The 27,131-nt window shown below is 38.6% G+C and overlaps 3 protein-coding genes across 5 annotated transcripts in view; 1 reads left to right on the forward strand and 2 right to left on the reverse strand.

The window, feature by feature from the left end:
- The window catches only part of disc1 (DISC1 scaffold protein), a 64,307-nt gene extending 60,875 nt beyond the window's left edge, over nt 1-3,432 (reverse strand). The window contains exon 1 of the mRNA XM_048203942.1: nt 3,386-3,432. Within this exon, the coding sequence (XP_048059899.1) occupies nt 3,386-3,392 (7 nt within the window). The 5' untranslated portion in view covers nt 3,393-3,432. The remainder of the gene's footprint in view (nt 1-3,385) is intronic.
- Nucleotides 3,433-4,983: 1,551 nt separating this feature from the next.
- Nucleotides 4,984-23,517, reverse strand: tsnax (translin-associated factor X). 3 transcript variants are annotated; one of them, XM_048203948.1, is made up of 7 exons: nt 23,390-23,517; nt 22,322-22,417; nt 20,830-20,922; nt 20,641-20,755; nt 18,730-18,860; nt 6,197-6,306; nt 4,984-5,635 (listed from the first exon to the last, which is right to left on the reverse strand). In XM_048203948.1, the coding sequence occupies exons 2-7, from the start codon at nt 22,332-22,334 to the stop codon at nt 5,258-5,260; spliced, it is 840 nt and encodes a 279-aa protein (XP_048059905.1). In that variant the 5' UTR covers nt 22,335-22,417; nt 23,390-23,517; the 3' UTR covers nt 4,984-5,257. The 3 variants fall into 3 exon arrangements, with proteins under 3 accessions (XP_048059905.1, XP_048059903.1, XP_048059904.1); XM_048203946.1 differs by having other exon boundaries at nt 22,307-22,417; XM_048203947.1 differs by lacking the exons at nt 22,322-22,417; nt 23,390-23,517 and adding an exon at nt 21,060-21,410.
- Nucleotides 23,518-23,586: 69 nt separating this feature from the next.
- egln1a (egl-9 family hypoxia-inducible factor 1a) overlaps nt 23,587-27,131 on the forward strand; it is a 36,917-nt gene continuing 33,372 nt past the window's right edge. The window contains exon 1 of the mRNA XM_048203945.1: nt 23,587-24,435. Within this exon, the coding sequence (XP_048059902.1) occupies nt 23,833-24,435 (603 nt within the window). The 5' untranslated portion in view covers nt 23,587-23,832. The remainder of the gene's footprint in view (nt 24,436-27,131) is intronic.

Genomic DNA, 27,131 nt, shown 5'->3' on the forward strand with positions numbered 1-27,131 from the left:
GATCTGTGTAACACAAAATCTACCCAAACACTGGGTTGTTACGTCTGACCCAGGATCTGTGTAACACAAAAACTACCCAAACACTGGATTGTTACGTCTGACCCAGGATCTGTGTAACACAAAATCTACCCAAACACTGGGTTGTTACATCTGACCCAGGATCTGGGTAACACAAAAACTACCCAAACACTGGATTGTTACGTCTGACCCAGGATCTGGGTAACACAAAAACTACCCAAACACTGGGTTGTTACGTCTGACCCAGGATCTGGGTAACACAAAAACTACCCAAACACTGGGTTGTTACGTCTGACCCAGGATCTGGGTAACACAAAAACTACCCAAACACTGGGTTGTTACGTCTGACCCAGGATCTGGGTAACACAAAAACTACCCAAACACTGGGTTATTACGTCTGACCCAGGATCTGGGTAACACAAAAACTACCCAAACACTGGGTTGTTACATCTGACCCAGGATCTGGGTAACACAAAAACTACCCAAACACTGGGTTGTTACGTCTGACCCAGGATCTGGGTAACACAAAAACTGCCCAAACACTGGGTTGTTACGTCTGACCCAGGATCTGGGTAACACAAAAACTGCCCAAACACTGGGTTGTTACGTCTGACCCAGGATCTGAGTAACACAAAAACTACCCAAACACTGGGTTGTTACGTCTGACCCAGGATCTGGGTAACACAAAAACTACCCAAACACTAGGTTGTTACGTCTGACCCAGGATCTGTGTAACACAAAAACTACCCAAACACTGGGTTGTTACATCTGACCCAGGATCAGAGTAACACAAAAACTACCCAAACGCTGGGTTGTTACATCTGACCCAGGATCAGAGTAACACAAAAACTACCCAAACGCTGGGTTGTTACATCTGACCCAGGAGCTGGGTAACACAAAAACTACACAAATACTGGGTTGTTATGTCTGACCCAGGATCTGAGTAACACAAAAACGACCCAAACACTGGGTTGTTACGTCTGACCCAGGATCTGGGTAACACAAAAACTACACAAACACTGAGTTGTAATGTCGGACCCAGGATCTGAGTAACACAAAAACGACCCAAACACTGGATTGTTACATCTGACCCAGGAGCTGGGTAACACAAAAACTACACAAACACTGGGTTGTTACATCTGACCCAGGATCTGTGTAACACAAAAACTACCCAAACACTGGATTGTTACGTCTGACCCAGGATCTGTGTAACACAAAATCTACCCAAACACTGGGTTGTTACATCTGACCCAGGATCTGGGTAACACAAAAACTACCCAAACACTGGATTGTTACGTCTGACCCAGGATCTGGGTAACACAAAAACTACCCAAACACTGGGTTGTTACGTCTGACCCAGGATCTGGGTAACACAAAAACTACCCAAACACTGGGTTGTTACGTCTGACCCAGGATCTGGGTAACACAAAAACTACCCAAACACTGGGTTGTTACGTCTGACCCAGGATCTGGGTAACACAAAAACTACCCAAACACTGGGTTATTACGTCTGACCCAGGATCTGGGTAACACAAAAACTACCCAAACACTGGGTTGTTACATCTGACCCAGGATCTGGGTAACACAAAAACTACCCAAACACTGGGTTGTTACGTCTGACCCAGGATCTGGGTAACACAAAAACTGCCCAAACACTGGGTTGTTACGTCTGACCCAGGATCTGGGTAACACAAAAACTGCCCAAACACTGGGTTGTTACGTCTGACCCAGGATCTGAGTAACACAAAAACTACCCAAACACTGGGTTGTTACGTCTGACCCAGGATCTGGGTAACACAAAAACTACCCAAACACTAGGTTGTTACGTCTGACCCAGGATCTGTGTAACACAAAAACTACCCAAACACTGGGTTGTTACATCTGACCCAGGATCAGAGTAACACAAAAACTACCCAAACGCTGGGTTGTTACATCTGACCCAGGATCAGAGTAACACAAAAACTACCCAAACGCTGGGTTGTTACATCTGACCCAGGAGCTGGGTAACACAAAAACTACACAAATACTGGGTTGTTATGTCTGACCCAGGATCTGAGTAACACAAAAACGACCCAAACACTGGGTTGTTACGTCTGACCCAGGATCTGGGTAACACAAAAACTACACAAACACTGAGTTGTAATGTCGGACCCAGGATCTGAGTAACACAAAAACGACCCAAACACTGGATTGTTACATCTGACCCAGGATCTGTGTAACACAAAAACTACCCAAACACTGGATTGTTATGTCTGACCCAGGACCTGGGTTGAACCTGTTCTGTAACCAGTTGATTTTTCCCTATATAAGAACTCCTAATAAATGTACTTATGTATATATATTTTACATAGTTTAACTCAGAGATTTTCATTGTTATCATGAAGTACAAACTGGAATAATAAGCAGTCTGGAATAATAAGACATCTGATCCGCTTCCCAGGCGTAATGCGGACACACAGAGTGCTCCTGTTGTGTGTCTTTCTCTCTTTCAGCTGAACTGGGCTCTGTTAACCTCGGTCAGATGAACAGTGCCGCTCTTTGTGTTGTGCTGTATAGACAGTGGAAAGTCTCATTTGAGGCCTGTGCTTGTCTCATAATGGTTTAATTGAGCTAAACCGATCAGAGTGTCAGAATCAAAGTCTCTTAGTAAGCAGCTAAATCAAATTAACATCTGATCTTGTGACTTTGAGTCCCAATGTGAACCACTGAACCAGCTAACGATGATTCTTCTGTTGTCAATGTATGTCAAGGAGAATTTCTGACATACAATAAACACAGTTAGAATAAGATTTTGAGGTGTAAGATAAAGGATGTTCATGACTTTCACGTGACTTTTGCTGACACATGAAAGTTAAAGTACACTATCAGTAAAAAGATAGTTTTTTGCATGTTTTATAAAGAAACATATGACTTTGATATAGACCTACCATATGGTGTGATATGAACTACCCAGCTAACAGGGAACAAAATGTTCTTTATACATCATTCACTGAACTTTTTTTCTGAAATGTTTTAGTTTAATGTTTTAAATGCTACTACTTGTTTCAGAACGTTCAGAGAACATTCAAAAGTAACAACTGTTTGCAAAATTCTAAAATGGAATTTTTGCATAACCAAGAAAATAAATTTTTGAAACATATGCACGTTTTGAATGTTCAGAGAACGTCCAGAAATAACGTTTTCATAACTTAATACGAAAGTTAGCAAAACATGTTTTAAGATGATGTTTTTGTTAGTTTGGTAGGCCTATATACTGACCAAAAATGTAAAACTATTTTATATTTGCATTGTCTATATTCCAGCTCCAGGACTGTTTACTTCAAAACATCATCCTGGCTTGAGATCTGAATATATTTGTTATATTTACCCGTCATGCTGCATCTCTCCTGAACAAGTAAATGCTAGCAGCCATTATCTGCAATTACTGGAGACAGCCACCTTGTGTCAGTATTGTACAACTTCACAAATCTCGAGCTTTCAGAGGGGAGCTGTGTCGAAACGATGAAAACACTAAAGCCTGAGAATAGTATAGTGATCAACAACTGAATGTATTTTTAAAATGGTTTTCTTTTACATTCATTCATGCCCATTCATCTCAGGGGCATTTATATCCTTCAAAAGTATTTAAAGGCTGCTAACGGAAAGAGAAAAGCCTGATCTGGCTGTTTGTCAGCAAATACATTTTTGGAGACCTGTAATTGCGTTTTTATATATATATATATATATATATATATATATATATATATATATATATATATATATATATATATATTTTTTTTTTTTTTTTTTTTTTTTTTTGTACATGTTATTATATATAAGAAATATTCCATGTGTGTTTTTTGTTTTGTTTGTTTGTTTGTTTGTTTGGGTTTTTTTTTTGCTTCTGTTTTGTTACCTTACCCCGATTCACAATGGTAAGCTTGTAATAATGTTTCCTAATTTGCGTGGTTCGGGTCGGTTTCCGTGGGAATTAGGTCACGTCTGTATACGTAAAGAAGGTGTCCCGGCTAGAATCGCGCGGATGTGGATGCTGCAGGTGACGGATGGTTTGTAGCCTCTTCTTGTAGCAGCTGGAATAATTAAATGCGTCATTTTGATAGCTGCTTGTAATCAAGAAAGTTCAAAATTACAATCATCATTGACAACTGGTGACTGAAATTAGATTATATTCCAGTTTTTCTGATTACAGATACATACGTGGGATTACTGTATTTACAAAAGATTTGTATTTCAAAGAGAACGAGTTCTAAGGAACATTAAATTGCTTAAAAGAACAATTTCTTTAGATGAAGATTAGAGATTACAGAAATTAAAATCTACAGGTAATGCTAATACACTAAATACACAGTCACGCAATGTTGATGTTGTTACCAAGGTGTAACAATAACAATAATTTGCACTGCTTGATGTGATATGAGCTAACTTTGCGATCATTAGATTTAATCACCATTGGTAGCGCGATTTATTGTAAAAAATAAACTTACTTGCTTGCTTGTGCAGGTGACATTTTCCGGTGAAACTTATTATTTTAGACATATTTCCAAGACGTAGTATTTGTAATTCCGATGTACAGTGAATATTTACACAGATGCTTTGACTGACATACACCTCAAAACATTAGATTCATCCGCGCTGAGGAGCCGTGCTGACGCACAACCCTCATAAAGAAAATAATTCTGAAAATCACTGCAATTGCAGGTTTCAAACAGAGATGGCGACAAAGAGGCAAAACTTAAAGACTGCAGCTTTAAACGTAATAAGAAATTTAATCAATTTCCGGGTCTTCAATATCAAACTAATATTTTTAGTAGGAAAAGTTTGTTTCTTGAGTAAAAAAATCAATTAAAATAAACAAAAACTAAGTAAAACTATTGTGTTTTTGAGATAAATAATTAACCCCTTATAAAATGGTGACCCTGGTGTGATCTGTTGAGACGTAACCAAAGATAAATGAAGAGGGCTAAGTTTGTACCAAAAACAAGTTTTATTGATATTTCTGAGGCCATTTGACTTCAAAACCGTGGTAAACATGTTTATAACTTTTAGGGAGAATAGAAGGAGCAAGATCAGTTAAATATCTTGCTCAAAATTGAAGAACAAGGCATGATAATAACATGCAACCATTGAAACAAATACAGATTGATAGAGAGAGATATAAGTCCGTAAACTAAAAATACTCTCACAATATGCCCAGTCTATTTGCCAAGTCCAACATGCACATGAAAAGACGCGCATCGCATCACACCATTGCGTCATCCGGGTCCAAGTGCGCCGCCCTGCTGGAGAACACGTCGGCCAGCATGTGTTTGGGAATCTCAGAGCCGCGCACGCGCAGGGTGTAGCACGCGTCCTCCACCTTTCCCAGGCTCTGCCGCAGTGTGTGCAGTTTCTTGGAGACTTCGTAGGGTCCCGTGTTGCCGATGTAGGAGAAGCCGTCGTGGATTTCCCGCAGAAAGCCGCCGAGCTGGAAGGGCGTGTCCATGTCGCCGTTGCCCACGCTGCTTATGCACATGCGCATCAGCTCGCCCGTCAGGTCGGCTACGCCCAGCAGGTAGTCGGTCGGCGTTATCTGGAAGGTCAGAACGCATGGACCGGGGCACGTGACCTCACCTACACCCTTCAACAAAGAGATACAAATTGTTATAATAATTTTTCTAGTGCAGAAATCTGACCGGTTTCATTTAGGTATGACTGACAAATATGCATCTCATTTTGTTTATTAGTTATTGTTAAAAATGAGTAATGCAAAAGGATTTAAATTTTATATGCAAATACATCAAATATATAAATCTTAAATTTAGGCCTAAATATTTTTTTGAGTGTAGTGATGCTTGCCTTAGCAAACACCACTATATAAAAGTTTATTCACAAACAAAATGCCTAAAAAAAAACTATAAAACCACACAGAAACCAATAGCCACATGTTTACCCTCAAACTAGACCAATGCATCTAAAAATATCTCTGACAAGAGAGACGTGCAAAGCAGGCAGTCTTCACAGCTTTCTAAAAATAACTGCAAACGATGGAGTGATTGTCAATGATCTGATAAACCTGGTGAATGCGCTCTTGAGAACGTAGCCAGTCTATTTTGGCAAGACAACATTAAAGAGATCATGTTTATATTAGGACAGATATAAGACATGTGGTTCAGGTTGACTTTAGGATACGATATCATACCTTATTTTCTCTCATGAAGACCAGCCGAGCGTTGATTTCCTCCAGGCTGACCAGTGTGCGATGTCTGATGAAGTGATGGAAGGAAACGGCCTCCACATACTCCTGAATCCCTGAAAAGAAAACAAGGACACTCTCCATTACTACGGTTCTTCAACTCAAAGCTTTCATTTGATCATTTCACAACACACGTTTGAGCTTCCGCAAGAACTAACGAGGTTCATTCTCGTGTTACGCAGCACGTTTGAGCTTCAGCAAGAACCAATGAGGTTCATTCTCCTGTTAGGCAGCGCGTTTGAGCTTCCTCAAGAACCAATGAGGTTCATTCTCCTGTTACGCAGCACTTTTGAGCTTCAGCAAGAACCAATGAGGTTAATTCTTGTGTTACGCAGCACGTTTGAGCTTCCGCAAGAACACGAGAATGAACCTCGTTGGTTACGCAGCACGTTTGAGCTTCAGCAAGAACCAATGAGGTTCATTCTCGTGTGTTACGCAGCGTGTTTGAGCTTCTGCAAGAACCAATGAGGTTCATTCTCATGTTACACAGCGCGTTTGAGCTTCTGCAAGAACCAACGAGGTTCATTCTCGTCTGTTACGCAGCGCGTTTGAGCTTCTGCAAGAACCAATGAGGTTCATTCTCGTGTTACACAGCGCGTTTGAGCTTCTGCAAGAACCAACAAGGTTCATTCTCGTGTTACGCAGCGCGTTTGAGCTTCTGCAAGAACCAATGAGGTTCATTCTCGTGTGTTACACAGCGCGTTTGAGCTTCTGCAAGAACCAATGAGGTTTGTTCGTGTTACGCAGCACGTTTGAGGTTCATTCTCGTGTTACGCAGCACATTTGAGCTTCTGCAAGAACCAATGCGGTTCATTCTCATGTTACACAGCGCGTTTGAGCTTCTGCAAGAACCAACAAGGTTCATTCTCGTGTGTTACGCAGCGCGTTTGAGCTTCTGCAAGAACCAACAAGGTTCATTCTCGTGTGTTACGCAGCGCGCTTGAGCTTCTGCAAGAACCAACGAGGTTCATTCTCGTGTTACACAGCATGTTTGAGCTTCTGCAAGAACCAATGAGGTTCGTTCGTGTTACGCAGCACGTTTGAGGTTCATTCTCGTGTTACGCAGCACATTTGAGCTTCTGCAAAAACCAATGAGGTTCGTTCTCGTGTTAGGCAGCGCGTTTGAGCTTCCTCAAGAACCAATGAGGTTTGTTCGTGTTACGCAGCACGTTTGAGCTTCTGCAAGAACCAATGAGGTTCGTTCGTGTTACGCAGCACGTTTGAGCTTCAGCAAGAACCAACGAGGTTCATTCTCGTGTTACGCAGCACGTTTGAGGTTCATTCTCATGTTACGCAGCATGTTTGAGCTTCCGCAAGAACCAATGAGGTTCATTCTCGTGTTACGCAGTATGTTTGAGCTTCCGCAAGAACCAATGAGGTTCATTCTCGTGTTACGCAGTATGTTTGAGCTTCCGCAAGAACCAATGAGGTTCATTCTCGTGTTACGCAGCACGTTTGAGCTTCCGCAAGAACCAATGAGGTTCATTCTCGTGTGTTACGCAGCGTGTTTGAGCTTCTGCAAGAACCAATGAGGTTCATTCTCATGTTACACAGCGCGTTTGAGCTTCTGCAAGAACCAACGAGGTTCATTCTCGTCTGTTACGCAGCGCGTTTGAGCTTCTGCAAGAACCAATGAGGTTCATTCTCGTGTTACACAGCGCGTTTGAGCTTCTGCAAGAACCAACAAGGTTCATTCTCGTGTTACGCAGCGCGTTTGAGCTTCTGCAAGAACCAATGAGGTTCATTCTCGTGTGTTACACAGCGCGTTTGAGCTTCTGCAAGAACCAATGAGGTTTGTTCGTGTTACGCAGCACGTTTGAGGTTCATTCTCGTGTTACGCAGCACATTTGAGCTTCTGCAAGAACCAATGCGGTTCATTCTCATGTTACACAGCGCGTTTGAGCTTCTGCAAGAACCAACAAGGTTCATTCTCGTGTGTTACGCAGCGCGTTTGAGCTTCTGCAAGAACCAACAAGGTTCATTCTCGTGTGTTACGCAGCGCGCTTGAGCTTCTGCAAGAACCAACGAGGTTCATTCTCGTGTTACACAGCATGTTTGAGCTTCTGCAAGAACCAATGAGGTTCGTTCGTGTTACGCAGCACGTTTGAGGTTCATTCTCGTGTTACGCAGCACATTTGAGCTTCTGCAAAAACCAATGAGGTTCGTTCTCGTGTTAGGCAGCGCGTTTGAGCTTCCTCAAGAACCAATGAGGTTTGTTCGTGTTACGCAGCACGTTTGAGCTTCTGCAAGAACCAATGAGGTTCGTTCGTGTTACGCAGCATGTTTGAGCTTCCGCAAGAACCAATGAGGTTCATTCTCATGTTACGCAGCATGTTTGAGCTTCCGCAAGAACCAATGAGGTTCATTCTCGTGTTACGCAGTATGTTTGAGCTTCCGCAAGAACCAATGAGGTTCATTCTCGTGTTACGCAGCACGTTTGAGGTTCATTCTCATGTTACGCAGCATGTTTGAGCTTCCGCAAGAACCAATGAGGTTCATTCTCATGTTACGCAGCATGTTTGAGCTTCCGCAAGAACCAATGAGGTTCATTCTCATGTTACGCAGCATGTTTAAGCTTCAGCAAGAACCAATGAGGTTCATTCTCGTGTTACGCAGCACGTTTGAGGTTCATTCTCATGTTACGCAGCATGTTTGAGCTTCTGCAAGAACCAACGAGGTTCATTCTCGTGTTACGCAGCACGTTTGAGCTTCTGCAAGAACCAATGAGGTTCGTTCGTGTTACGCAGCACGTTTGAGGTTCATTCTCGTGTTACGCAGCACATTTGAGCTTCTGCAAGAACCAATGAGGTTCGTTCTCGTGTTACACAGCGCGTTTGAGCTTCTGCAAGAACCAACAAGGTTCATTCTCGTGTTAGGCAGCTCGTTTGAGCTTCCTCAAGAACCAATGAGGTTTGTTCGTGTTACGCAGCACGTTTGAGCTTCTGCAAGAACCAATGAGGTTCGTTCGTGTTACGCAGCACGTTTGAGCTTCAGCAAGAACCAACGAGGTTCATTCTCGTGTTACGCAGCACGTTTGAGCTTCCGCAAGAACCAATGAGGTTCATTCTCATGTTACGCAGCATGTTTGAGCTTCCGCAAGAACCAATGAGGTTCATTCTCGTGTTACGCAGTATGTTTGAGCTTCCGCAAGAACCAATGAGGTTCATTCTCGTGTTACGCAGCATGTTTGAGCTTCCGCAAGAACCAATGAGGTTCATTCTCGTGTTACGCAGCACGTTTGAGGTTCATTCTCATGTTACGCAGCATGTTTGAGCTTCCGCAAGAACCAATGAGGTTCATTCTCATGTTACGCAGCATGTTTGAGCTTCCGCAAGAACCAATGAGGTTCATTCTCGTATTACGCAGTATGTTTGAGCTTCCGCAAGAACCAATGAGGTTCATTCTCGTGTTACGCAGTATGTTTGAGCTTCAGCAAGAACCAACGAGGTTCATTCTCGTGTTACGCAGCACGTTTGAGGTTCATTCTCATGTTACGCAGCATGTTTGAGCTTCCGCAAGAACCAATGAGGTTCATTCTCGTGTTACGCAGCACGTTTGAGGTTCATTCTCATGTTACGCAGCATGTTTGAGCTTCCGCAAGAACCAATGAGGTTCATTCTCATGTTACGCAGCATGTTTAAGCTTCCGCAAGAACCAATGAGGTTCATTCTCGTGTTACGCAGCGCGTTTGAGCTTTCTCAAGAACCAACGAGGTTCATTCTCGTGTTACGCAGCACGTTTGAGCTTCAGCAAGAACCAATGAGGTTCATTCTCCTGTTAGGCAGCGCGTTTGAGCTTCCTCAAGAACCAATGAGGTTCATTCTCGTGTTACGCAGCACGTTTGAGCTTCAGCAAGAACCAATGAGGTTCATTCTCCTGTTAGGCAGCGCGTTTGAGCTTCCTCAAGAACCAACGAGGTTCATTCTCATGTTACGCAGCACGTTTGAGGTTCATTCTCATGTTACGCAGCATGTTTGAGCTTCCGCAAGAACCAATGAGGTTCATTCTCATGTTACGCAGCATGTTTGAGCTTCCTCAAGAACCAATGAGGTTCATTCTCGTGTTACGCAGCGCGTTTGAGCTTCCTCAAGAACCAACGAGGTTCATTCTCGTGTTACGCAGCAAGTTTGAGCTTCTGCAAGAAGTTTGAGCCCGTCAAGCAAGTACGGCTGAGCTTCTGTTTATGTTTGCTGGTCAATGTTTATGTGAATAAAAGCCTAAAATTAAATCCGTTCAATCATATAAAGTGATTGTGTCTCGTCAAGCATCAAAGTGTCAGTTGCGTAGCTGTCAATTGAGGGAAAGAAATCTCTCAGACTTCATTACAAATATCTTAATTTGTGCTCCAAAGATGAATGAAAGTCTTATGGGTTTGAAACAACATGAGGGTGAGTAAATGATGACAGAAATTCCATTTTTGGGTGAACTAACCTTTTAAGACACTGTTAGTTTGTACTACTTTGTAAACTAAGGGGCTGTTCATATAGAACTGTGCTACTTTTCTTTATGTAAACATGCAGTAGGCATAGAACGCTGCGCTTGCATATCGCATTATAAAAACGCAGCGCTCGGCACATCTTTACACCTTGTGCTTTTATTTCGTTCCACTGACCTGCATCTCACATTTTTAACAGCAAAAGATGTCGTAATGTGAAGTTTTTCTGGCATTCAAACGGTCTCAGTCAGTAGATGATGTTTAACTGAGCTGTGTGACTGACCGCTGTATTTGTGTCCAGCTCTTGTATAAACATCAGGCCAATAATGACAGGACGGAAGACTTTGTGATTAAGCTTTACTTTTGGAGTGGCAATTAACATCAAAGACGTTCTTATCTGTCGCTCCCCGGGCACAGATTTACATGCAGTGTGACAATGTTCAACATAAAAATGAAAACAAAAACCCAGTTGGTCCAAAACGCAGCAGCTCTTAATGAAGCTGTGCTTGTGAAAGAGAGCAGCGCGTCGTGGTTCCCACAAAAGCTGAACGTACTGAAGAGTTTGTTGTCTTCTCTCAGGGTCAGCAGGAAGTGAGATAACGTTATCAGGCATGAGATTGGAGACTCCCTCTCAAGACATTTCTTTGGAGGTTAATTTGACAGAACAGTCACCTTACTGGATGTAAACACACTGAGGCTACTAGTCAAAATCACTAACTAGAGCAAAACTTAAAATTGCAACACCTGTCCATTTGTTAGAATCTGAAACACAGGGGTTTTCTGACTCTTTTTCTTTGATTTTAATTATTCTGACTCCTGAGTATTATTAGGTCCCAAACACCAAAGTTGCTATGGCACCTATTGTATCCATTAGTTTTCTTATTTTCTATTCTTCTTCTGCTCTGGAAGTCTATAGCAGCCCACAGAACCGTAATGGTAAAAAGTTGTGAAATTTGGCAAAAGGACTGAGAACAGTCCAAACATTAACCACAGCGAATTAGGACTCTCTAACTCAATCCCTCTAGCGCCACCACCTGTCCAAATTTGCACTTACGTTTATGCAAATAACTTCTGAACTGTAAGGGCTAGAAACAAAATTCCTTGACTCAAGACGTCAAGGAATCCTCCAAGACGGTTTGTCCAATTTTAACGAAGATCATCTTCAGACCATGCTGGCAAATAGTTATAAAAATTTTTTGAAAAACCAAACCGTTCTTCAATATTACATCAACAAATTTGACGAAGAGCATGCCAAATTAGAAGGGAGGCCATATCTCTGCATTTAGCGTATTCAGACCAAACTTGGTACATGTCAGGACTTGGTACCAAACTTGGTACTGGTCAGGAAATATGAAAAATGGCTATTTTTGCTTATAACTTCTGAATGAATTGACCAAAAATCTTAAATGCTCTTCTCTCTTCTAATTCAGTGGCACATACAGAGTCGAACAATTTTCAAAAAAAAAAAAAAAAAAAAAAAAAAAAAAAAAAAAAAAAAGAGTTGAATGGCTTCAGCCATTTTGAATTCTGCCCTAAAATGCTGTATTTTATGAACGCATTGGCATATTGTTATGAAATTCTGTATGTATCATCGGGACCATGCCCTGCTCTGAAGGAACTAATAAAGTTTTGGAACAGCGCCACCTTCTGGTCAACATTTATAATGAATTTTTAAAAAAAATGCTAATAGCTTTTGATTAATTTTGCCTATTTATTGAAACTGGTCTTGATAGATTCCTTGAGTCACGTCGAGAACAATTATACCATATTGGGTCGAACTTGTGTACCATTTTGAATTTTTTTTCTAACTCCTCCGAGACCGTTGGTCCGATTTTCACCAAAATTGGCTCAGATCATCTTCAGACAAAATGTTATCAAAAGCTTTCCAATAGACCAAACCGTTCTTGAATTACACATCAACTAATTTGTTGGCATGATGCTAAACTGATTTTGAGGATGTAACTCTGCAACACTTCGGTATATTGACACCAAACTTTTTTATATTTTTCATTGTTACCTCACACTGACCACACCATAATAATATGATAACAGTGCCACCTATTGGTTAAAAGTGACAAGCAAGTTAATCATATTACAGTGATTGTATTTGCAAGCAATTCACATATAGTACCGTAAAAAAAAAAGAGAGATATAGGAGAAGCCTTAAGTATATCGTGTATATATAATTACATTTAAAAACAAATAAAATGAACATACACAAACAAATAAAGAAAAATGTGAATAGCTTCATAAGATCCTTCTATTCAAAGTCTTGTTTAATGTTTGCAAATATTGTATTATGATAAAGAGATGGACTCAGGGCTCAATATTGGGTGCAGGAGGATGTGACTAACAGATGGAGACAGACAAAACTACTACAGCATCAAACAAGATCACAAACAGCAATCACAAACCATCTCTGGCCGACTATGAGTCCAGGCCAATCTGCAGTTTGTAACCCACTGACCTCTTCATCTCTGATGGTCAAAAATTAAATGCTCAATGCATTTTTGAACAATAATAGAGCCACTTATATATCGTCCATCTCTGTACCCAGATCAGACGCTGATGAATTGTGCCAGTGTGACTTGTGTACCCTTCACCAATCCTTCTGAGCCAAAAGGAAACAGATAATTGGGCTTTCAGTGGGCCAAACGCTGAAAAAATAAGAGTGTGTTTGTGTGTGTCAGTGAATAGAGATGATGGTCTAAATGCTGTGCTATGCAGGAGTTTGATGCCAGGCATGAAAGAAAAGCGCCGTTTTTAATACGGGCAAAGGATTATCTTCATTTCTATCAGGTACAGTGTGTGACAATCGAAATCCAGCAGAAAAGATACGGTTCAGGTGGTAAATAAAATGTGCGTCTGTCTGAGAAAAGCCAGGAATTTTTCATGCAAACATGCTGTCATAAATACTGAAGAAGAAAAAATTGCCACTTAAATACAGACAGTATCAAGACTAGTGGTGAAAAAATATTTTCTATTTAAAAGAAGGGAATGATTTAATGGTGCCTCCCTTTGATGCTGATGATTTAGTCCAACTTACAAGCTCGAAAGTCGTAATTATGAACTATAGTTATATGATGCACATTTATTTTAGCACATTTTAAGCTCAAGTATTTTGGTATAGTAGTAGATATATGTCAGCAACTGGGTCTATTTTCTTGGCAAGTTACAAGTTATACAAGAGTTGCATCAATACAATAAGAATAAAAACCAAACAAAAAAATAGAAAAATAGAGCTGTTTACAATTGCACAAGATGCTTTACATTTACATATAATAAAAATTCTAAAACATTATCTAGTAAAATCAAACTTAAGTCCTTAAGTGATCTTACTAAATAAAAATATTGTCTAATTGCATTAACCCTTGTGCGTCAATTATAAAAAGTCACACATTGGTCCACAGAGGACAAAAATGTCTGTGTCAAAAACTTGAAGCTTGGGAACACAGACTTAAGTTTGGTATCATTTTAAAGAAGCTTAGCAAATTATTGTTGAAGTAAAAGAAAAAATTTAAAAAGTAAAACAAAAAAAGCTATATTTAAGTATAATATATATAAGTTTATGAAAATGATTTATGAACATTATTTTATATAAAATATACAAACCCGATTCCAAATAAGTTGGGACACTGTACAAATTGTGAATAAAAAAGGAATGCAATAATTTACAAATCTCATAAACTTATATTTTATTCACAATAGAATATAGATAACATATCAAATGTTGAAAGTGAGACATTTTGAAATGTCATGCCAAATATTGGCTCATTTTGGATTTCATGAGAGCTACACATTCCAAAAAAGTTGGGACAGGTAGCAATAAGAGGCCGGAAAAGTTAAATGTACATATAAGGAACAGCTGGAGGACCAATTTGCAACTTATTAGGTCAATTGGCAACATGATTGGGTATAAAAAGAGCCTCTCAGAGTGGCAGTGTCTCTCAGAAGTCAATATGGGCAGAGGATCACCAATTCCCCCAATGGAGCAATATCAGAAAGGAGTTTCTCAGAGAAAAATTGCAAAGAGTTTGAAGTTATCATCATCTACAGTGCATAATATCATCCAAAGATTCAGAGAATCTGGAACAATCTCTGTGCGTAAGGGTCAAGGCCGGAAAACCATACTGGATGCCCATGATCTTCGGGGCCTTAGACGGCACTGCATCACATACAGGAATGCTACTGTAATGGAAATAACATGGTCTCAGGAATACTTCCAGAAAACATTGTCGGTGAACACAATCCACCGTGCCATTCGCCGTTGCCAGCTAAAACTCTATAGGTCAAAAAAAAAGCCATATCTAAACATGATCCAGAAGCGCAGGCGTTTTCTCTGGGCCAAGGCTCATTTAAAATGGACTGTGGCAAAGTGGAAAACTGTTCTGTGGTCAGACGAATCAAAATTTGAAGTTCTTTTTGGAAAACTGGGACACCATGTCATCCGGACTAAAGAGGACAAGGACAACCCAAGTTGTTATCAGCGCTCAGTTCAGAAGCCTGCATCTCTGATGGTATGGGGTTGCATGAGTGCGTGTGGCACGGGCAGCTTACACATCTGGAAAGGCACCATCAATGCTGAAAGGTATATCCAAGTTCTAGAACAACATATGCTCCCATCCAGACGTCGTCTCTTTCAGGGAAGACCTTGCATTTTCCAACATGACAATGCCAGACCACATACTGCATCAATTACAACATCATGGCTGCGTAGAAGAAGGATCCGGGTACTGAAATGACCAGCCTGCAGTCCAGATCTTTCACCCATAGAAAACATTTGGCGCATCATAAAGAGGAAGATGCGACAAAGAAGACCTAAGACAGTTGAGCAACTAGAAGCCTGTATTAGACAAGAATGGGACAACATTCCTATTCCTAAACTTGAGCAACTTGTCTCCTCAGTCCCCAGACGTTCTGTTTTTATTCACAATTTGTAAAGTGTCCCAACTTTTTTGGAATCAGATTTGTATATTTTATGACACGTTGAACTCTAAAACTGCTAGAAAACCATAAATCTAAACAAGTTGTGTTCCAAATTTTAGGTTGAGATCTCAAAAAATTAGCTTTTAGTAAGATTTTGTTTGGGCGAAGTACCAAATTTTCCCTATTAGATGTGGTTGGATTTGTGATTTGCAGTAGTTTTTCTCTCTCAAATATTACAACCAACACACCCACACAATTATAGCTGCATAATTTATCTAATTGGCTCTATAATATGCAGAAGCAGAAAACAGGAATAAAGCAAATATTTGCTTTATAGGCCAAACCTGAGAAAATGGCACCATCTGGTAAAAAAAAAAAAAAATAATAATAATAATAATTTTGAAGCCTTGCCAACAGAATGAAAACCTATTAACAAGATTGCATCATTTTATAGTTAAATGGCCCTGGGGTTAAAAATTGCAGTTTTAATGGGTTTCAATTCTGTCCTTAAGGTCCTGAGAGGAACTATTTTGTGTTACTAGTGTAAAATAGATGTATTAAAGGAAATGGGGGTGAAATAGTAAAATTCCAATAAAAATACACACCTGTGCCAAAATGTATGCAACTGGCATTAACACAGGCAAAATGATCAAAACAACAAAACAGAAAATGACAAAAATGTCCATAAGGTCACACAAGGGTTAAAAGTATGACGTCCAATAAAATATGTTTAATAGAAAGGAGGATCTTGCAGAAAATGCATGAAATTGGATCTTTGCCTTTCAACGGAAATGCATGCATCAGTCTTAAATGTTTATTCTGGATGTAATAAAACTTAAATTTAATATTTCTTTCTATTTTCACTGAAAAAAAATGAATTTAAGTTGAAACAATTTTCACTCAGAAACTGCTAGTAAATTACACAATGAATTACAAAGAAAGAGCCAGTAACACACTGAATTGAAATTGAACATTAAATTTTGAAGAAACCCTGAAATAATTATTTTCGTGTAAACAATTGTTTTCTTTGCTATTAACTTTGAAAAATCATTCTTCACAGTGTAAATCCTAACAAAAATACTGCATTGTTTAGTGCTACTACAACAAAAAGAAATAGCAAATGTGCATTAGTTGCATGCTTTATCTATGAAAAATTATGAATTATTATAGTTCTCACCAACATGAACACAAATGCAAACAAACTAACCAGCATTCACAATTAAAATTTATCAGTTTATTTCCACTATTATTCCTAAATCAACACACCCACAACACATGAAATCTGTGCTTAAAGTAAATGCTGATTAGAATATTTATAGTGGCATTTGAGTGCACTCATCTCATAAATATGATTGTGACATGACTCTGAAGCAGCTTATCTAACACTTAAGCAACTACAGAAGGTCACCTGTTCATGCACCAATGCCAGTTGTGTTAAAAGGTTCTGCAGCGTGAATTTACTTAATGCAATTAGTGTCAAATTTAGCTGCAAGTACCTTTAATGGCTTTTGTGCGAAAACAAGCCCATTAAACGAGCAGAGACTTTCTCAATGATTGGGCCCGTGGGTGAGCGTCTGCTTGCCCCTCACAACCCAATAAAGCTCTTCAAACAAAAAGAAAAATAGAAACCTAATTGACAGGATCTGACCTCGGTCACGTCTCAAGAAAGACCCCGATGATTTCTCTACGACCATAATCTAAAAATGACTTCCCCTTACCGCTAGATAACCACAGAATTTGGTAGGTCCCCTCCCTCCCTTATCCACGTTTTCCTCAGAAGTTTGCAGACATTGTGTCTGCCCTCTCTCCTCTTATGAAAGACAAAAATAATAATGGCTGGAAAAGCATGGTGACCGCTCTTGGAAACATTAAGCAAGATGAGATATTATGTAGTGGCGTAAAGTGCAAGAAAGTCCAAAAGTCTTAAAATACAACACTAACATTTAAACTGAACATTCGTAACACATGAAAGTATCATTAGATATCCGACTAAATGTTGTCATTTTATCATCATTATCATCAGTTCTTATAAGACTGGCACAGAATTACAAGACAAACCCCAAGTGAAACAATTATAGGAATACATTGTCAGAACTACTTAATCTAGTAGTTGGAAAAATAAGATATTACATAATAGAAAGCATGACCATTAAATTACATAATAATAATAATAATAATAATAATAATAAATAATTTGTTATTTATATAGTACTATTCTGGGTACTCGAAGCGCTTTACAATCATATCAGGGGGTCTAATAATATAGTAAATAATATAATATAATATAATATAATATAATATAATATAATAATAGTGTTCATAACTACTGTGCACTTGCATCAAAAAATTAATTGTGAGGTACAATCAGGGTTATTATTGTTACCTAAAACTGTTAAAACATTTCTGTTATTTGAAATAAAGCTGAATTAAAATAAAATATAATTATTAGTTAAAAAAAAATATATAAACAAAAATTAGAAATGTTGCCTTAGGAATAAACTGAAATAAGTTGGAAACTGGAAATTAATAATAAAAAAAAAAATAAAATAAAATAAATTAATTAAACCTAAATAGCAATATTTAAAAAATAAATAAATATAATAAACATGAAAACTAAAAATATAAAAACAAAAGACAATAAACTATAATAAAAACATAACACTCTACTTATTATGTTCATGATGTATTGCAAAGCATTGCTGAGGTGGGTGAGGTTAGAGACACTTTATTGTAGTGTCATTGTTACATGTAGTTACTGAAGTAATAATGCATAATTACATGCAACTAATCCTAAACCAAACCCAACCCTAATCCTAACCCCATATGCAGTTACTTAATATTACTCAGTATGTAAATGAATAATTACAGTGTAACAAAAACACCTTAAAATAACTTGTAACCCAGGTTTGTTTTGGGTAGGTTTAAGCAGATGCAGGTATAAATGTGAAAACATGCATGTACACAATAAGTGCACTGTATCACATGACAGTACACAGCAGTTGTGGGACCATATATAAATAACATGTAAAAATAGGATATATAATATTATCTACTCATGCATCTAAACTACAAATGTTCTTGAGTCACATGACACATCAGCTGTTTGCTGTGGCCGTACCTGGAGTAAACGCTCGGTGGAACTGGTGTAAATCTTCTCCTCTCAGTTCTTCCGCTATCTGTCCGATCTTCTGCCTCACACTGTCCAGCTTCACATCTGCCTCGTTCAGGATCTCCTCAACATCTGGAACACTGAAAATACACTAATGATTATTTACAGTTGAGGCACTGAGCAGATGCTCCTATACGTGTAAAACTCATACAGTCTAATGACATACAAAATCTAGAGTTATGTTGTACTGATATGAGGTTATCCTTTTTATCATTTATTAGATTCTAAATCAACCAATTGATTAAAACAGAAACATCTATCTATCTACAGTATCTATCCATCCATCCATCCATCTATCTATCTGTCGGTCTATCTATCTATCTATCTATCTATCTATCTATCTATCTGTCTGTCTGTCTGTCTGTCTGTCTGTCTGTCTCTCTCTCTCTATATATATATATATATATATATATATATATATATATATATATATATATATATATATTTAAGAAAATAGTAAACTGAATAGGTGTGCCGAATATTTTACAGTTGATAGAGATACTATAGAGAGATAGATACTACAGATAGACAGACAGAGAGATAGATAGAATGATTTGAATTGAATCGAATTAGATAGATACTATAGATAGATGGACAGATAGATAGATAGAATGATAGACTGACAGAATGATAGATAGATAGATACTGTAGATAGATACGATAGATAGATACTGTAGATAGATAGATAGAGAGATAGATGGATAGATACAGTAGATAGATGGATAGAGAGATAGATGGATAGATACAGTAGATAGATGGATAGATAGATAGATAGATAGATAGATAGATGGACAGATAGACAGATAGATAGATAGATAGATAGATAGATAGATAGAGAGATAGATAGAAAGATAGATGGATAGATACAGTAGATACAGTAGATAGACAGATAGATAGAATGATGGACAGATGGAATGATAGATAAATAGATACTATAGATAGAATAACAGAAAGACAGATGATAGATAGACAGACAGATAGAAAGATAGATAGATAGATAGATAGATAGATAGATAGATAGATAGATAGATAGATAGATAGATAGGCAGACAGACAGACAGACAGACAGACAGATAGATAGATAGATAGATAGATAGGCAGACAGACAGACAGACAGACAGATAGATAGATAGATAGATAGATAGATAGATAGACAGACAGACAGACAGACAGACAGATAGACCGACAGACAGATAGATAGATAGATAGATAGATAGGCAGACAGACAGACAGACAGATAGATAGATAGATAGATAGATAGATAGATAGATAGATAGATAGGCAGACACAGACAGACAGACAGACAGACAGACAGATAGATAGATAGATAGATAGATAGATAGATAGATAGATAGATAGATAGATAGATAGGCAGACAGACAGACAGACAGATAGATAGATAGATAGATAGACAGATAGATAGACAGATAGATAGATAGATAGATAGATAGATAGATAGATAGATAGGCAGACAGACAGACAGACAGACAGACAGACAGACAGATAGATAGATAGATAGATAGATAGATAGATAGATAGATAGATAGATAGATAGGCAGACAGACAGATAGATAGACAGACAGACAGACAGACAGACAGACAGACAGACAGACAGACAGACAGACAGACAGACAGACAGACAGACAGACAGACAGACAGACAGACAGACAGACAGACAGACAGACAGACAGATAGATAGATAGATAGATAGATAGATAGATAGATAGATAGATAGATAGATAGATAGGCAGACAGACAGACAGACAGACAGATAGACCGACAGACAGACAGACAGACAGACAGATAGACAGATAGATAGATAGAATACTGTATCTGTACAAGCTCTCGAGTGAATCTGACCTGGTCACTCTGTGCAGGAGGAATATGGTCCGTTTGCTCTCGATGGTGACATCTCGACTGATTTTCACCAAACGCTCATATTTATCGTGTTTGGTGTCAAGTTCTTGCTGGAACACTGTCAGAGAAACCAGTAAATATATCAGATTCATTCATCTGGGGCACTGAACACACACTGACCGACTCTCTCACCTTTGAAAGCAGCAATAACAGCTGAATCTGGGTTCATACAGTCATCTGATTTCGGTCCAACTTCGGTCCTTCGTTTTCGGCCGCATCCCTCGTCTGCGAGGAACATTAAAAGCATATATTTAAATAAACAAACACATAACTCACCATCACGACAATAACATGAGGATTTCTGCATTCATCAAATGATCTTAAACTGCGTCCGTAAAGCGAAAGACAGTGTCAGGCTTTACCTTCTCGTTTACTCATCTCTGTAGTAAAATATATTTCACTGGACACGTGTGTTCATGAATGGACAATAAACTGATTTTATTTAACCAGCTGATTGTGATTTTTAGTGCGTGTAAATCCAGCTGAACGCCTTTATCGTAGGTTTACACGTGCGCCTGTATGATTACGTACTTCCGCTAATAGGTATTAAACCTAGAAACAAATTATTTTATAAATGTGTAATCAAATCGTGCGTTCGTTATAAATGCAGCGAATTATCCTATTTAATTTGAACGCTGGCACGCGAACGGACTTCCATTGTTTACACGGGACCTGCGCGTATTAATTGCGTGCCACCGCAAGTCATTCTGGGTAATGTAGTTTACCTTGGTCCATTGATTTCCGATTATATTTTTAGTACAGTAGTAAAAGTATGTCTTCTTTAAATTATATAGGCACTCAAATTTCGATTAAATAATTTGGAAAGAATACATTCATACTGTTTTATGTCAAAGTAATTTTCAAATAATTTTCTTCTAAAGTCCCAATGTGGAACCAATCCTACAGAACATTTGAATGAATGAATGAATGAATGAATGAATGATTTTATTTACATATTTACATCATGTTTCCTCAAAGTAGTTAAAAGAATACAAGGTTACTACTCTCTCTCTCTCTCTCTCTCTCTATACATATATATATATATATATATATAGAGAGAGAGAGAGAGAGAGAGAGAGAGGTGCAAATACATTAACGTAACTTGACATTATCATTGAAGACCAGTAATAATAATTTTCATTTTGATTACATAATAATGGCAATATATACATGTCAAAGTCAGACATCCCCCTTTGCCAGCTGTGATGCTGGTTACTGGTTTAAACTTGGCCCAGGTTTGTAAAAGATTTTTGGGTCAGCACACCTTAATAGCTTCAATAATTGATTGCCAATTAAGTTTAGAATACAATGAACCAATCAGAACCCAGTTTAGGTCAGATAGCTGCTAATGCTGGATATTTTGATGAATCTAAATTTAAGGGGTTTTTTTATGTATAAACTTTTTATGTAATAAAATATGTTTTCGTAGTTTGTGTTGTCCCTTATCAGTGCAAAATTATCACAAATTAAAAAGGATTCATGCCAATATTGTCCAAAACCCCACTTTTCTAGGGTGTTTCCAAACTTTTGGAGGGCAGTGTATATATATATACATACATACATTGAGTGATAGAGAGAGAGAGAGGTTCTCTCCTTTGATTGCACATACAGTATATCAGATTACTGTTCTTCTCCATGAATTTTTGCCTGAAGGATTCATGCCAACTGTGTACGTGCCGCCCAGTGCCTCCTCACTGTCTGAATGAGTGCCAGCGTGATCCTACAGGGGGCAGTGGACAACAAAATAAACATGATGAAATTAGCCTACATTTCTGTGCATTTTATTGAAATCCCATAATATGTTTGCTTGCTTAGCAACTTGTACAAATACAGTGATGTTGTTATTTAGACCACGGGTTTTCAGTCTTTTAGATGCCACAGACCCCCAAATCTTATAATATTAATTTCCTATTTTGTTAGATATTATGATTTTTCTACTCACTATAATAATGTACTGTTAGATGTAGGCCTATTTTTTTTTTTTTTTTTTTTTAATTACACTTTAGGGTCCAATTCTCACAATTAAGTTTCTTATTAACATGCGTATTATGATATTAGCAGTTTATTAGTACTTATAATACACTTATTAATGCCTTATTCTTCATCCCACCCAATCCTACCCAATACTTAAACTTAACAACCTTGCAGTGTTTAGGAGTTTGAGGCAAAAGTCACAGTTAATAGTTAGTTAATAGTGATAATAGTGTTTTATTATTATTATTATTTAATATTTGTAATCAAAGTATCATCTATTTGGCCTATTTTAATCTTATTTTTCATCATTAATTTTTTTAATGTTTTTCTCGAAAAACCCCTTGATTTTGACCTATCCCTTTTCAACTATAGAAGTAAAAATATGTAGCATAGTAGCTATTTATGTAGCCTAGCCTTTTTGGGGGGTGTAATATTAACTATAACCAAGAATAGAGTTTTATGATCACCACCATGGTGATTAATGTTCAAGTAAAAAGAAAAAAATAGGCTAAATATAGTTTTAGTTCAGATCATGATTATAAATTAATTGCAGCATGTCGAGTTTTATTCAGTTTAAGCTAATGCTAACAGGATAAATGTCGTTTTTTGCAACTCATTTTAGTGAGGGGGCACAAATTGAACTGACTTTGACCCCCGTCGACCTGAACTAAAACCTAAAGTCTTAGTTCTCCAAATTCTTGCTAATTAGACCACCTACCTTCTACTAACAAAGAAATTAACATTTTAAGATCCTTCTGAATGCGATAAATAACGCGAACACAATAACTCAATTATCCCGCCTAAAGTGTGTTTGAATGAAATAAGGCGGGACACATTTAACAGGTCTGAAACCGTTGGTCACGCCCCTCGTATCTGACGTCAGAGGTTTGGTTTGTACTGGCGACGTGCAGAACTCAGACCAACACAACCACGCGCATGGAGGCGCGCGCCAGCAGGATGGAGCTCGCGCGGCACGATCCAAAAACCCAGCCGTTTATTTAACGGAGAGAGGGGGGATATTCTTATGTGATGAAGCGGATACGATTATTAGTTTGCGTTTGTTGAGGCTGACGCGTTGAGCGTGGATCAACGTGAAAGTTATCTGCAGGAACGCGTGGGGAAGGACGAGATTTAAAGGGCCAGCAGCTCGCAAACGAGAACATGGAGCGATGCGTTACTGTTCTGGATCAGGACCGGGATAAACAGTATTGCGAGCTGTGTGGCAAGATGGAAAACCTTTTAAAGTGCGGTCGGTGCCGGATCTCCTTCTACTGCAGCAAAGAACATCAGAAACAGCACTGGAAAAAACATAAACTCACCTGCAGAGAGGCTGACAAGACCAAGATTGTGCCTCAAACTCCACAGCAGCTGGAGAAACCAGCCGATCCAAAACTGATCAGCTCAGAAACTGACAGCAGTAACACAAAACCCAAACCTCAAACACAAAAACTGGCCACTGAGTATATAATCCCATGTATGAACAAACATGGCATCTGTGTAGTGGACAACTTTCTGGGTGAAGACATCGGACTGTCCATACTGGAGGATGTGAAAGCTCTTCATCAGACTGGTAAATTCACTGACGGACAGCTGGTGAGTCAGAAAAGTGACTCTTCTAAGGACATAAGAGGGGATCAAATCACTTGGATTGAGGGAAAGGAGCCTGGATGTGAGAAGATCCGCTTCTTGATGAGTCGCATGGATGACCTGGTCAGGAGTTGTAATGGAAAACTGGGAAACTACTCAATAAATGGAAGGACTAAAGTAAGTATGTGTCAAGGATGCTTTACTAGCACCAGCTCCTCAGGTCATCGTTGTTTTGAAGGCTTCACTGTCTGCTTGCAGATACTACACCTGTTTTGATTAAACTAATGCAGCTCAATGTTGGTATTTTTATTATTTTGTATTGATGTTTTTTCAGTGGATGATGCGAGGTCTTTTTTATTTTTATATACAGTATTGATCAGATGCATCTGCTCAATCTTTATTATAAGAGTTTTCCCTTTTCACCATCAAAACTATAAAAAACACAAATGGAAGGAATGTGTAAAGATATATAGTGAAAACACTTTCCGATCCCAGCTTGGCAGACCGTGAACGTTTTCTCAACCAAATTTCATGAGGTGCATCCTGGGAACATGATGATGATTTTCCTTCTTGCACACGCTTGCTTGATTATCAAAGCCAAAATTTACATATTTCCTTGCTCCGTCATTATGTGTCAACTCCGTCAGTTTTTGTCAACACCGTCAGTTTTTGTCAACACTGTCATTATGTGTCAACACCGTCAGTTTTTGTCAACACTGTCATTATGTGTCAACACCGTCAGTTTTTTTCAACATCGTCAGTTTGTCAACACCGTCAGTATTTTTTAACTCTGTCATTGTGTCAACACCGTCAGTTTTTGTCAACACCGTCATTGTGTCAACATCGTCATTGTGTCAACACCGTCAGTTTTTTGTCAACACCATCAGTTTTTGTCAACACAGTCACTTTTTTGTCAACTCCGTCAGTTTTTGTCAACACGTCAGTATTTTTTAACTTTGTCATTGTGTCAACACCATCAGTTTTTGTCAACACCGTCAATGTGTCAACACCGTCAGTTTTTTGTCAACACCATCAGTTTTTGTCAACACCGTCAGTATTTTTTAACTCTGTCATTGTGTCAACACCGTCATTGTGTCAACACCGTCAGTTTTTGTCAACACCGTCATTGTGTCAACACCGTCAGTTTTTTGTCAACACCATCAGTTTTTGTCAACACCGTCAGTATTTTTTAACTCTGTCATTGTGTCAACACCGTCATTGTGTCAACACCGTCAGTTTTTGTCAACACCGTCATTGTGTCAACACCATCAGTTTTTGTCAACACCGTCAGTTTTTGTCAACACGTCAGTATTTTTTAACTTTGTCATTGTGTCAACACCATCAGTTTTTGTCAACACCGTCATTGTGTCAACACCGTCAGTTTTTTGTCAACACCATCAGTTTTTGTCAACACCGTCAGTATTTTTTAACTCTGTCATTGTGTCAACACCGTCATTGTGTCAACACCGTCAGTTTTTGTCAACACCGTCATTGTGTCAACACCATCAGTTTTTTGTCAACACCATCAGTTTTTGTCAACACAGTCAGTATTTTTTAACTCTGTCATTGTGTCAACACCGTCATTGTGTCAACACCGTCAGTTTTTGTCAACACCGTCATTGTGTCAACACCATCAGTTTTTGTCAACACCGTCATTGTGTCAACACCGTCAGTTTTTGTCAACACCGTCATTGTGTCAACACCATCAGTTTTTGTCAACACCGTCATTGTGTCAACACCGTCAGTTTTTTGTCAACACCATCAGTTTTTGTCAACACCGTCAGTATTTTTTAACTCTGTCATTGTGTCAACACCGTCAGTGTCAACACCGTCAGTTTTTGTCAACACCGTCATTGTGTCAACACCATCAGTTTTTGTCAACACCGTCATTGTGTCAACACCGTCAGTTTTTTGTCAACACCATCAGTTTTTTGTCAACACCGTCAGTATTTTTTAACTCTGTCATTGTGTCAACACCGTCAGTTTTTGTCAACACCGTCATTGTGTCAACACCGTCAGTTTTTGTCAACACCGTCATTGTGTCAACACCGTCAGTTTTTTGTCAACACCGTCATTGTGTCAACACCGTCAGTTTTTTGTCAACACCGTCATTGTGTCAACACCGTCAGTTTTTTGTCAACACCGTCATTGTGTCAACACCGTCAGTATTTTTTAACTCTGTCATTGTGTCAACACCGTCAGTTTTTTGTCAACACCGTCATTGTGTCAACACCGTCAGTTTTTGTCAACACCGTCATTGTGTCAACACCGTCAGTTTTTGTCAACACCGTCATTGTGTCAACACCGTCAGTTTTTTGTCAACACCATCAGTTTGTCAACACAGTCAGTATTTTTTAACTCTGTCATTGTGTCAACACCGTCATTGTGTCAACACCATCAGTTATTGTCAGCACCGTCATTGTGTCAACACCATCAGTTTTTGTCAACACTGTCAGTTTTTGTCAACAGTCACTTTTTTGTCAACTCCGTCAGTTTTTGTCAACTGTCAGTATTTGTCAACACAGTCAGTTTTTTGTCAACTGCGTCAGTATTTAACACTCAGGTGAAGGTTTTGTTTTTTTGTTTTTTTGAAAGAAATGTCTTACTATATAATGTATATTATCTGATTAATGCTCATATTCTTGGTTTGGTTAACCAGTTTGCAACTTATATACTGTTGGATGTCTTGAGTAATTATAATGAAAGCGACATGTGAGCTGAAATTAGTCTGGTTAAATTCAGTGCATCACTTCCAGAGTAACCCAATCCTTGCATTTTTTTTCTGGCAAGTGATTTATTCCTTTATTTTTGGGTTGGGTAAATGATACTTTCAGCAAAGAAAATTACAGCGAATATTTATACTTAGATTTTTA

The sequence above is a fragment of the Megalobrama amblycephala genome, linkage group LG10 (assembly GCF_018812025.1).
Source record: "Megalobrama amblycephala isolate DHTTF-2021 linkage group LG10, ASM1881202v1, whole genome shotgun sequence".
Classification (NCBI taxonomy): Eukaryota; Metazoa; Chordata; class Actinopteri; order Cypriniformes; family Xenocyprididae; genus Megalobrama; species Megalobrama amblycephala.

Coding starts and splice junctions, on each gene's coding strand:
- tsnax (XM_048203946.1), bottom strand. CDS start 22,334: ATGGAGAAGAACAGTAATCTGATATACT. Junction 20,923..22,306: donor GAACAGTAATCTGATATACT/GTATGTGCAATC, acceptor TGTTCCTCGCAG/ACGAGGGATGCGGCCGAAAA. Junction 5,636..6,196: donor TCTTCATGAGAGAAAATAAG/GTATGATATCGT, acceptor TCTTTGTTGAAG/GGTGTAGGTGAGGTCACGTG.